We start from the raw sequence: 13,524 nt of genomic DNA, 5'->3' as shown, positions 1-13,524 counted from the left end.
GCACTCCACGAGGAGAAGTTTCTCCAGGAAGTATGAGCACAAGTTCTGCACATTCTCTGTAGTCATCACGAGGCGTGCTGTTACCTTCTGAGGCCAAAATATGTTGCAAGAAATTAATAACATTTTCATTCTGTTGCTTGAGACGTCGATCAGTAATATTTAAAATTTTAAAATTCGATCGTTGTTTTATTGTATCCCAAGATTTTTTAAATTCCATGAACATAAATTGAATTTCATAATTAACGATGTAATAATTAAATAATAATTAAATGTAACGATGTATAAGTAAATGCATTTTTTTAACGTTTAATAATTATCCAAACAAAATTTTGAATATTATACATTTCTCCAAGTAATTATATTTTTATATTTAAACAATGTTTATTTTTCGCAATCAAATTTTTTGTTTGAATACTTATTTCTCTGACTGTACAAGCTGTATATAGTATTTGTGTGAGACTATAAAAAATAAATTAAAATTACAATCCATAAAAATATCAAAAACATAATAAAAATATATTTATACTAAGTAAGTAGCTGTGGCACAGTGGTTAGAGCTCTGGTTAAGAACACAGAGGTCTAAGGTTAGGCGTCAGCTCTAGCCTAATTAGCGACGGTACTATTGAAAAAATATAATATTTATAATTGCAAACAATATAAGATAAAAAAATTAAAAATATTTAATAATGAATTATCACCACAATAATCTAGAATATGTATTTTTAACATAAAACAATATTTTTTGCTTTTTATGATATTAGATGCTACAAATAAAAATATATAAATTTTTATCACAGAAGCTTTTCTTACTGCGCATAATTGATTCTTTTTATAAATAATTCTGATGCATTTAATATGTTACTATTTAGAACTATATGCTACTATTTGGTGCCTAACATTTTATTTTTAAAGAAACATAACAGAGTAGTTCAGCCATTACCTTCTTACTTAACTTTGATTAGATCTGATTATCTGGTTTATTATTGTTATGATTACCATGATGAGGATACATAACAACAATAAAAAGCATAACACAAAAAACTTTGGATAATTAGACCTTGATATTTATGATTATTGAAAATAAAAATTGAAATTAACAACATAGAAAAAAAAAATTTTATTTATAAAATTTTCATAACAAAAATATTGAAATTTTATTTTAAGTAGAACTAAAAAAAGGTAGAAAACTAAAAGTTATATCAGATTTTTGTAATAATTAAAAAAAAAAAATAGATAATTGTAAAAAAAGTTTTTGTACTGTTTAAATTTTAAAATTGTATAAAGTCGTTTTTTTATTGCAAGAAAATTCATTTTAAGAAATAACCCATAACAATGATGTAAACTTGAATGATGTAAAGAAAATAACACATACTTTATCTTTGAGTTCTCTTGCGGTATCTAAATATTTTGTACAACATAAAACGACTTCATCAAACTTTCCCCATAGTTTTAGTATTTCCTAAATTTCCCTGGCTTTTGCTTCACCAACTCCGTCACCTAAAGTCCTTGCTAATGTGAGATCATGTTTGGGATATTCAAGAGCTTTCTCGTATTCTTTTAAATAAAAATAGGTATTTCCTAATTGGCTGTAAACAGCACTTAATGTTTTTAGATCTTCAGTACCAACTTTATTTGCTGTTTCAAAGTACTCAACACCATCTCTGCAGTCCCCATTTTTACAATACTGTTCACCTTGCAGAGCTAATTCCATACATGATGCATTTGATATATCAATTGTTCTGCATATAGCTCCATTTGATGCCATATCTTTATCAAAAAGACATTATAAAAATATAAATTTTCTGAAAAGATATATTCTTTATTAAGCGTACATTTTATAAATGTTAACTGTAATGTTATTTATATAATTACATGTTATATAGAGTTATTATTATATTTATAACTATATATGTATATATATATATATATATATATATATATATATATATATATATATATATATATATATATATATATATATATATATATATATATATATATATATATATATATATATATATATATATATATATATATATATATATATATATATATACTGCATTTATTAATTATAAAAATAATTTGTATTAAATATTTATTAATACTTAACATTTTACAGTTAAAATAAATATATGTCGAGTAACAACCTCTTTATTAAAATAAATTAGGCAATAAAAATTCATAATTAAACAAATATTTACATTTAGAATACTTTCTTAGAATTAATAAACAGAATTTTTTTTTAATTATTGATGGAATTTTTATTTATAATTAATTATTAAATAAAAAAAACCAAAAGAATGATAAAATAAGATGTTTCAAAGCTTTTATCAAATTTCTTTTTAAATTTTTCTTTAAAAATACAAAAAGAAGTTTTTAAAATATTTTTCTTCACGAGTAATAACTTAATTAAATATATTAACAAAGAAACCATTAACCTTTAATATAAACTTTTGAAATCATCTCTACAATTAAGGGGAAAAAAAGAAAACAACTTCATAATAAACATATTTTTAAAGTTGCTACATTTCTTACAATTGTTAATTATGACACCAAACAACAGCTTGAACACTTAGAATTTATACTAAATATTTAAAAAAAAACTAAATTATATATATATATATATATATATATATATATATATATATATATATATATATATATATATATATATATATATATATATATTTATATGAGCGATATTAATGAGCGATAGCCATTCCAGACAATTTTTTCAAATTCAAATAAGCATATATAGTTTATATCATTGTATAGAGCTTGACTTGACTTAAAAAATGAGGGACCATTTGGCCTTTGAAGTTAAGTGGATCCAAAGTTATTGAATTTTTTGTAGTGCAAAAATTGATGATTTTTTGATGAAAGGTAGGGCTTAAGTATGGAAAATTTGCAGTGCAATGGCATTAAAAAAGAGGGTATTTTTGGATCATATTGACTTTTAAATAACTTTTGAACCGTTATTACATTTGACTTGAAATTTTCCATATTGATTCAACAAATATAACTTAATAATATACAAAAAAAAATTGTTGAGATTGCCCAGAATTGTCTATTTTACAGACTGAGGGTTTTAACTTATTTACTTAATTTTGGTGCCATATTGACTCTTGAATAATTATTGAACCATTATTTCCTTTGACTTAAAATTTTCCATATTGATTTACCAACTATAAGAAAATAAAATACCAAAATATTTTTATTTAATTCTGTCTGGATTGTCCAAAATCGTCTATTTTAGAGACTGTGAGTTTTAACTTATTTAGTTTTGGTGTCATATTGACTTTAGAATAACTTTTGAACCATTATTACATTCGACTTGAAATTTTCCATAGTGATCCAACACATATAAGAAAATAAAATACCACAAAATTTTTTTGTTATTCAGACAAGATTTACCAGAACCATATATTTCACAGACTGAGAGTTTTCACTTATTTACTTAATTTTTGAAAATAATATTTGGGGTTATATTATAATTAAACCATACAAATATGCATAAAGGAATCATGGAATCTAAACATTACATTGTATTGAAGTTGTTGTATAATTTACAGACCGGTCAGTAAATTACTTCAAAAGGGCTGCACATACCAATTTGGCATATCGACTTTGAATATATTTGATATTTTTGAACCATTATTAAATTTGATTAGAAATTTTTTATAATGATCAATTCTTTTTTTTTAATCTGACAAGATTATCCAGAATCACCTATTTTACAGACTGATGGTTTTCACTTATTTACTTAGTTTTGGAAAGAAAAATTTAGCGTTATATTATAATTACACCATACAAGTATGCATAAAGGAACCATGGAATCCAAATAGTATTTCATTTTGAAATTATTGTATAATTTACAGACCAGGCAGTAAATTACTGTGTAAAGGTATTGAAATCTGTTGGAATTCTACAGAATGACCTATTTGCAAGATAAAAGATTTTTCAATAAAGTTAAAATTTAATTTTCAATGAAAATAACTTACAGCTAATGAACTTTCTGATATTTGGAGTACTTACAACAGCAATAGGCAGGTATAACAGCAGATACTCTACCTAAAAATAAAAAAATTATTATTGGAAACAAAAATACACAATGTGTTTAAAATATTTTTTTAACTCGTTTACAAAAATTTTATAAAGAATTAAATTTTAAAAAGGTATATATATATATATATATATATATATATATATATATATATATATATATATATATATACATATATATATATATATATATATATATATATAAATATATATATATATATATATATATATATATATATATATATATATATATATATATATATATATATATATATATATATATATATATATATATATATGCAGGTAATTAGTATAATAACATAAAAAATTAAAATAACATAAAAAAATTATTTCTTGGCTTTTAGTGAATGATTAGAAGTAGCAAGTTTCAGTAACGAAGCAATCAAATAATCATTTTTAACAATAGACACCAGCGAGAAGGTAAGCCAAGTTGTCTATCTACACAAAACATCACAACAATAACATCACAATCACAAAACACACAGACCCTGTGACACTAAACGCTCCAAATTCACACTAGTGTCACTAAGTGATGGGTTAACTTTTAACCAAAATTAATGATCATCCTGAAAAGCTCAAAGGTTGCTCTATTTGCAGATGACATATGAAACATATGGACTTCAATCATCTTGTTTTAGAGCTGAGGTTTTAAAGGTTCTACATAGTATTAGATAAAAGAGGCAAGGCCAATTCCACTGCTCTGGACATCAAAAACATCTGAAGAACAACAAACAAAATAATTGAATATTTGTGACCAAACGGTATTCAAAGAAAAAATATGACCCTCCTCTTCAATAATACGAAAAAAGAGGTCCTGATATTAGTTTATTAAAAATTCCCAGAGCTCAAGTTGAAGCATGAAAAATATTGTTGTCAATATCGTGCCTAATTGACTCATGAAGGAAATTTGAACCATCAAGACTGAAAACAAATACTTTAAGGTGATGTTTATGAAAATATGTTGTTCCACCAAGTACAAGTAAAATGTTTAAACGATGATGCAGAAATGAAACCATAAAATTTTTGGAAAACCTTTTATGCAAAAATGCTTCCATTCATCAGCTTTCCCATTTTGCTGATCACCATGTCTATAGGCTGTAAGTTTTGAAAGTTCATACAAAATATCAAAAGTGAGAGAGATTTGCGCACTTTTTTACTACCTTCCTGCTCAACCACTTTTTTCCATTTTATGATTGCTTTTTCTGCATATATTCCTAGATTGTCGATAACGTGTAAGCCACAAAAACATGATGCATTCGAGAATTTTTTCATTTAAAGAAAGCTGATCATAGTTTTCAATAACAAAAGGTAAAATTGCTTTTCTCCAATGTTGAAATTAACTAAAAAAATTTGAATTAACTATAGTGCGATTTGTCATCAAAAATTTGAATAAAAAAATAAGTTTCCTAAAATCATCCTCATAGTTTTCCTTTTCAGGAGAAAATATTTGAGACATATCAGTGAGTAAATTTTTTAGCTCTCCAAAATAAGATTGTGCCTCTCCCAAGAACATATCTTCTATCCCAAACATGTAGCTTCCAGATGATATTGTGACTTGAAAACTACCAACCTCCCTAAAATTATACTTTGTGCCATCTGTATGAAGAACATTGTTTGCACTATTCAACATAGCCTCTCTCACTTAAGCTTTTGATAAAAGGTTCCTTTCACTAAAAAATTCAGCAGCCAAAGATTTTTTTAGAAGAGTGCCACATGAAATTCCAGCCGTTTTTTGTAGTACAGTTCTGATAACAGATTCAACATTATTAACAAAAACATTTTTACTTAAAAGGTTGTAATATACCAAGGGAATTTCATCATTATATCTACCTCCTTCAAAAACATCAATAACATTTTTTTCAAAAATGTTAACTCTTTCCTTCAGCTCTTCTGTAATACTTTCAAAGTAATGCAAACTCTCCTTTATGATTGAATGATTCATTTCATCAGATGTTGTAAAACAGCTTTTTCAATTTTTTCTGTTAAATACTATTCCATTTGTCAATCTGATTGTGAGCACTTTCTAGCCTAATAAATTTATTTTTCTAACCTTAATTTTACTTGCAACAATTGATTAATCCTACCATCCTTTCTAACGTCTCTTTTGCTGACATTTCTGACATTATATCTTGATAAGATTGCTTGATTTTTTTTTTTTTAATATTTTTTTACGTCAACATGTTTTAAATGAGATTCATTCTGAGGACTGAACAATCTAACAGGGAGGAGAGGCATTACTACCCCAAAAAAGTTTTGAGACCTTTTATTTATTTTTTTTTTTTAGTCATTTTTTCAGTCAATTTCTTCAATATTTGTTTGAAAAATTATTGGAGGGAGGGGAAGAAATACCGCTGCTTCCTCCCCCTGCCCCCGGTTGCTACGGGAATGTTGATTCAAAACTATGAAAATTTCTGAAAACAAGTGCTATATGATAAATAAGTAAAGAGTTTCTTTTTTAGAAGCGAATTAATTAAGTAAGTAAATTAAAATTTAATCATAAGAATGTTTTGATAATACGAGACAATTTGAGACTTTATTTAGAATAATAACTCTCTCTCGTTTAACTCCGTATACTGGGAGTTAAAAGAGAGAGAAACTATACTAACTACATATACTCTCCCTTATTTTTAAGGAACATTTTCAAAAAATTGAGTTGACCGAAGCCTGTCGATAAATATAAATTTATAACTAAATTTATATTCATCGATAAATTTCAAATTTGAAGCAATTATAATATCTAAGTCTTCAAGTTTGATGAACCTGCAAAGTTTACAGCCACCTCAAATTTAGGGGGGTTCAAACTTTATATATTCGTAATTTTCGAACACTAAGAGATTATTTTATAAAAAGAGTATGCCCAACTTACATACATTTTTTACCTTGTTTCTTTCTTTTTTTTTTTTAAGCATATATTTACGCTCAAGGGTGTTGAAAAACAATATAGAACTACACTTTAAAACTAAAAAATAACTTTGAACTCAATAATTTTATATATATATATATATATATATATATATATATATATATATATATATATATATATATATATATATATATATATATATATATATATATATAAACAACTTTAATAAGTATTCTACACAATAGAGTGCTCAATGTTCTTAAAAGAACAGAGCAATTACATATTAGTAGAAAATCACTTAACAAAAATTTTTTCCATTTAACACTGTGTTTCATCAACAAAAATTCATCAGAAATGTATTTATATATATTATGTAAATATATATATATATAAATATATATATATATAAATAAATAAATATATATATATATATGTACATATATCGAAAAATCGCCTAAGTTTGGTCACTTAAGCTTTTAACATTTATTTATCATGCATAATTGAAAAAATTGAAATTTTTTTTCCCTTACACTCACAGAAAATTATATTGATAATTGATATTTAGAAAAATAAACAATAAAAACTAGTATTTAATATTTAATTTAAAATGAAAACATCTACTTTGACCGAACTTTCAATACCATCTCAAGTTCGGCCGCTATATAAATAATAATAACGTATCACAAACTTAACGTCACAAAAAATGAAAACTAATTTTTTAAATGTTGTTTTATTTTAAAATTATGATATAAACTTAGGATTTACCAGTAACTATAGAGGGTGTCACACCGGGCTCAAAAAAAAAGCCTTTTAAGGCACCAAAGAAAACAAGAAGGAGCACATAAAAAATGCCTTTTTAAATATAAGTAGTAATATTTTCAATTATTATTGTGATAAGTCAACAATTTTATTACTTTGGCCATTATCACATTTGCTACGCCACTGGTTAATAATTTTAAAAATATATTTTTCAATTTATTTAAAAGGTTTGTTTAATTAACAAAAAACACAATATTGCTTAAAATAAGCTTTGTATGTTTATTGGAAATTCCTGCACGTATCGTTGACCATAGTAGAACAGCAAAATCCACACAACCAATTTTATCTCCAAAAAAAATTTCAAAAAGATGATATTTTTTGGAGATAACTCAAAGAACCGTCAGTTAATTTTGAAATTATGAACAAATTTTTAATTTAAATAGAATACTATAGTGTGTATCAATTATTAATTAAAAATGTCAAAATTTACTGGTAAATATATATATATATATATATATATATATATATATATATATATATATATATATATATATATATATATATATATATATATATATATATATATATATATATATATATATACGTAAGTGTATAAATATGAATAAAGAAAATATCTTTATATTATCATGTATAATATTGTATACTTGAAAGAGTGCTCAATAGATAAACTAGAGCTATATAATATATATGTTACTGTTACCCGCAGTACCAGGAATTAGCTAAATGCTAATGTTTATAATATAATTTAATATTGCAACTCTGAGTTTCATGTGTTATCACAATCATCAGGAAGTAGTAAAAGCAAAATTAAACTTTTACTACTTGCCTAATGATTGTGATAACACATGAAACTCAGAGCTGCAATATTAAATTATATTATAAACATTAGCATTTAGCTAATTCCTGGTACTGCGGGTAACAGTAACATATATATTATATATATATGTTACTGTTATATATATATATATATATATATATATATATATATATATATATATTTATATATATATATATATATATATATATATATATATATATATATATATATATATATATATGTATATATATATATATATATATATATATATATATATATATATATATATATATATATCTATTAATTATATATATATATATATATATATATATATATATATATATATATATATATATATATATATATATATATATATATATATTTACCAGATAACTAAGACGCCAAGCTGATCGGGCTTCGATTTTTGCATAGATAATCCTTAAGACACCAACGATTCGTTGGTGTAAAAATCTAAACACGATCGGCTTGGCGTGAGTGTAAGCCAAAAGACATCAAAGTAGGATATACTCCTTTAAAATTTGTCGATGAATATAAATTTAGTTATAAATAAATAAAAAAAATTTTATATACTCGTTGCTCACACGTTAAGGGCAACGGGGCTTAGGGCAAGGGTTAAGGATTTATTCGTGCCCAGACTCCGGCCATCTCAACTTTTTGCAAATGTTCTATAGTTGACATAAATAACTCATAAATGTTTGGAGTATACTCCATGTATACTCCAAACATTTATATGTTTACATTTATAAGTTTGTATATGTGTGTGCGCGTATGCAAATTACAGTATATATCCCAGTAGGCACGCAACGTTTTATTCACGTTTCAATCACGTGTATTTTAGGTGACTTCGTCCAGGTTACTATTTTACGTGAAAGTCACGTGAAAGTTACGTGCCAAAATATCTCGTCTTTTGGAACTTTTTTTATTCTCAAAAAAAACTGGCATTAGAAATGTGAAATAATATTTTTTATTATATTAATTATTTTTTTATAGTATAGTTTTTATATTCATTATATTAGTTATAATTATTTACTTCTATGATAATATAATTAATTTTTATTGTAGTATTATCATAATTAAAAAAAAAAAAAGTGGTCTATATAATATCTTTTAACGCAATGCATTTATAACAGAACTAAAAAGAACAATATATTTTAAGTTGTAATATCTAATATCTAAATTATATCAAATTAAGTTAAATAAATTAGTATCCTATTTGCCGTCCCTATTTGCCACACAAATAAGATTAAATTCAAATACAAGGTATGCTTTTTTTCTACTTTATGATATAATATTTTAGACTGGCGAATTTGTCCATTTTGCTTACTTAATACTTACTTAGTACGAAATAAGTTATGTTATAACGAATTTAATATTAAATTAAGTAAGCTACATGGACAAATTATAAGTTCTAGCAGAACTTATTCTTGATTCTTGAGCAATAATAATGTCTCTAGTACTTCTGCATACATTATTACTCAAGAGTCGTTTAGATAAAAACCTAAAATAGATTTTTTTTCTTTATTTGGTTTTTATCAACAAGGTTAAAGAGTTTATCCAAGATAATATCAATAAATAAATGTGTTATGTTATTTATTATTGATATATGTATATATTATTATTAAATACTTTATCTTTTTATAATATATGACATCTTGATCTCGTGCTTTACTTGTTATAAAGGGTTAATACTTATTTATTTCCTTTTTTTATATTATTTGAATATTATATGATTAATATATATATATATTCGAGTTATATGAAATTATTATTATATATATATTGTATGACTTTTATTACTATTGTTATTATGTACAATATAAAACAGGTTATTCACGCGGATTTGTTCGATGTTTTCCCCACAAAAAGATAATTATGATGCTATTGTATTTGAAACTGCATTTTACTTATCTTTCAATGTTGACGACCTTCCAATATGTAAAGCAAGTTTCTCTCAAGTATAGCATTGCTTTTTTAAAAATTGTTTAATGATTTAGATCAAAGAAATAGCAACACCAGAAAATCTTGTTGCCAAAACAGTTAGTGACTCACCATGTAAGATTTGTGTTAAAAATTTGTGATTTAAGATGATTATTTAATATTCATATTATTATTAAAGTTTTTATTTGTTTCTTTTGAGCTATATTTGGTGTTGTGAGCTATTATTGGAGAAAATATCGACTTATTCATTAGATAAAGTTTGATGCCTGCACTTACCCCGTTTCCTTCTTCATGTTTCAATCATGTATATTTTAGGTGACCTTGTCCAGGTGACAATTTTACTTGATTAAAACGTGAATGTTACGTTGCCAAAATATTGTGTATTTTGGAACTTTTTTTATTCATAATAAAAACCTGTGATTAGAAACTTGGAAAGATATTCTTTATTTTATTTACTATTTTTTTATAATTTAGTTTCAGGGATTATCTTATTCGGGATATTCCCGGAATACCAGATATTTTTCTGAAATTTATATTTTTCCAAATATCCGAAAAGTTTTCCATACATACAACTTATATTACAACATATAACAGGTATATATTATTCATCTATTTGTTTTTTTGTTGTTTTAGTCATCATTCATACAAAAATTAAGAAAAGTTTTTAAAAAATTGAGAAACAACTTGGCTAAATGCAAAATTAAGGGGGAAATGAGGGGGAAAATATTCTGAATTTTTTCAGGATATTTTCTGGATATTTTAGATATAATGATTACATGAAATACGTAGTTTATATATTCATTATTGTAATTACTTTTTATTTTACTTTTATAATAATGTAATTATTTTGAATTGTAATTTTATAATAATTTAAAAAGTAGGGCGTAAGATATCTTATAACGTCGCAATGCATTTTTGACAAAAATAAAATGTCACATATATAATATTTTATCCAAACATATTATCTTATAACTAAGTTTTATCAATTTAGGTTTAATAAATATATTATAAAGCTTAGTTCAAAATTGTGTAACGTTATGGCAGATAATTCTCATATTGCAACACGCAAAAGATTAAACCCTACTACAAGGTATACTTTTTTTTCTACCATATTGTATATTATTTTAGACTGTCAAATTTGTCAATGTAATTAATTTGATAATAAATAAGTTATTATAACTTATTTAATATTAAATTTATTAAGCTACATGACAAATGATAAGTTCTGCATAAAATATTATTGACTAGGAAGACCCAATGGTATTGTTATGTTATTGCCTAGTAATATCATTCTGTAGTAAGACCTAATAACCTTTTAACTTTTAAAGTTTGAGAAAATTCACTTTTCCCTTTTTTTTGTCTTCTTTTGTGATCGCACTTTGTAGTAAGAATTTGATTTAATTCATATCTTGTTGGAGAATGCAACTTGATTCTGAGTTGAATTTTCAGCACTCTGTATTTATTGGTGACCTAATTTGACAATACTTTATTATACATATTTTTAGTTTTATACTTAATATATTATATATAATTAGGGGTAGATGAGGCTCCTTAGCCGTGGTGAATGTTTCCACAGCAAAAGGAGCCTCAAGGTGAAAATCTGACCATGGATAAGGAAAATCATGATATAAAATCCCCACTATAATGCTTTGTGGTTATGTGATAACTATTACATTTTTATAAATTGTATTAATTTTTGTGTGCATTCTAAAATGACATTTAATGCTGTTCAAAACTTTGTAGATTACTCATTTAAAGCAACTTTGTGGGCTGTCACCTTTGCATCTAGTGAGTTAATGTATGAACAAGTTAATGCAGAAACAGTTGCAAATATAAGAAGATGAAAAACAAAGAAAACAAATTATCATGTTATCACATAGTACACAGATGTTATCACATAAGGTGAGTACAGGTCTTTTTCTAATCACGCCCATCAGTTATTAACTTTATATAGATATAGATATAGATAAATCCATAGATAGATATTAGATATAGATATATATAGATAAAAAATATTTTTTTAAACTTGTATTTTTTATTATGTACTTCTTTTTTTTTAATCATCTGTCGACTTTTTTGTTACATCTTTTTTTATTAAATACTTATTTACTTTTTTAGCAATCAGAGTATTTTTTTACACTGTATGTAGTATTGTTTTCTTAAAATTATTTAATGATTTAGATAAAAGAAAACAAATAACACACTAGAAAATCTTGTTGCCAAAAGTAGTTAGCAACTCTCAAAGTAAGATTTGTTTTAAAAGCTTGTGATTTAAGATAATTATTAAATAATCATACTATTATTTAAGATTTTATTCGTTTCTTTTCAGCTAAATCTGATTCATTAGATAAAGTTTGATGCGTGCTCTTATAGAAGAAAATATCGACTGATTTGTTAGATTGTGTTTGAAGCGTGCTTTTATGGAAGAATAGATATATAAGTTTGAAGCGTGCTCTTCGTAAGTTGCAGATCTACGACTTCGTACTTATTACTTATTGGATATAAGGAGGATATTTTAACAAAAGTGCAGCTTTTGTTACAAATTAAAAATTTTAATGTCAAGAACTAATATACTGACTAATAAAACCATGTATTTTAATACGTATTAAATATTTCCTCGACGATGAGTTTTTTTTCTTTACACGAATCCAAACACTTATAATTGTAATTATAAAGCATAATTATTGCTTAAATATTACGTGCCAAAATTAACGTAAAAAGCACGTCTTTTGGACAGTTTATGGGGACCAAAAAGTCACCTAAATATCACGTCCCAAAAGTAACGTGAAAAACACGTCCATAAATCACGTGAATTGGTCATTTCATGGGGACCAAAAAGTCACCTAAATATCACGTGCCAAAAGTAACGTGAAAAACACGTCCATAAATCACGTGAATTGGTCATTTCATGGGGACCAAAAAGTCACCTAATTGTCACGTGCCAAAATAACGTGAAATTCACGTTTTTGTCACGTCGCTGTGCCTACTGGGATGTATATGCAAATATTTATAAATGTACATA

The 13,524-nt window shown here is 24.8% G+C and overlaps 1 protein-coding gene and 1 long non-coding RNA gene across 4 annotated transcripts; one reads left to right on the top strand and one right to left on the bottom strand.

Annotated features, from left to right (window-relative positions):
• Positions 1–1,459: 1,459 nt before the first annotated feature.
• On the bottom strand, positions 1,460–6,025 carry LOC136075833 (uncharacterized). The gene is made up of 3 exons (XM_065789271.1): positions 5,888–6,025; positions 4,002–4,071; positions 1,460–1,767 (listed from the first exon to the last, which is right to left on the bottom strand). Exons 1-3 carry the CDS (start codon positions 6,023–6,025, stop codon positions 1,460–1,462), a joined length of 516 nt encoding a protein of 171 aa, XP_065645343.1.
• Positions 6,026–9,707: 3,682 nt separating this feature from the next.
• LOC136076733 (uncharacterized) lies at positions 9,708–13,124 on the top strand. 3 transcript variants are annotated; one of them, XR_010636543.1, is made up of 7 exons: positions 9,708–9,824; positions 10,559–10,831; positions 10,977–11,096; positions 11,494–11,592; positions 12,246–12,404; positions 12,684–12,746; positions 12,832–13,124. It is a non-coding gene; the product is annotated as an uncharacterized LOC136076733 (long non-coding RNA). The 3 variants fall into 3 exon arrangements; XR_010636542.1 differs by lacking the exon at positions 9,708–9,824 and having other exon boundaries at positions 10,358–10,831; XR_010636544.1 differs by lacking the exons at positions 9,708–9,824; positions 10,977–11,096 and having other exon boundaries at positions 10,359–10,831.
• The last annotated feature ends 400 nt before the right edge of the window (positions 13,125–13,524 follow it).

The sequence above is a fragment of the Hydra vulgaris genome, chromosome 02, assembly GCF_038396675.1.
Source record: "Hydra vulgaris chromosome 02, alternate assembly HydraT2T_AEP".
NCBI classification, from domain to species: Eukaryota; Metazoa; Cnidaria; class Hydrozoa; order Anthoathecata; family Hydridae; genus Hydra; species Hydra vulgaris.
Note: the sequence above shows the minus strand (reverse complement) of the source record. Positions and strands in the feature narration are given on the sequence as shown.

What these genes read in the sequence shown, in the direction of transcription:
- LOC136075833 (XM_065789271.1), bottom strand. Translation starts at nt 6,025, where the DNA reads ATGAATCATTCAATCATAAAGGAGAGTTTGCATTACTTTGAAAGTATT. An exon ending in ATAATGATGAAATTCCCTTG is followed by an intron (nt 4,072 to 5,887) that starts GTATATTACAAC and finishes TTTTATTTTTAG; the next exon opens with GTAGAGTATCTGCTGTTATA. An exon ending in TATCAGAAAGTTCATTAGCT is followed by an intron (nt 1,768 to 4,001) that starts GTAAGTTATTTT and finishes TTTTTGATAAAG; the next exon opens with ATATGGCATCAAATGGAGCT.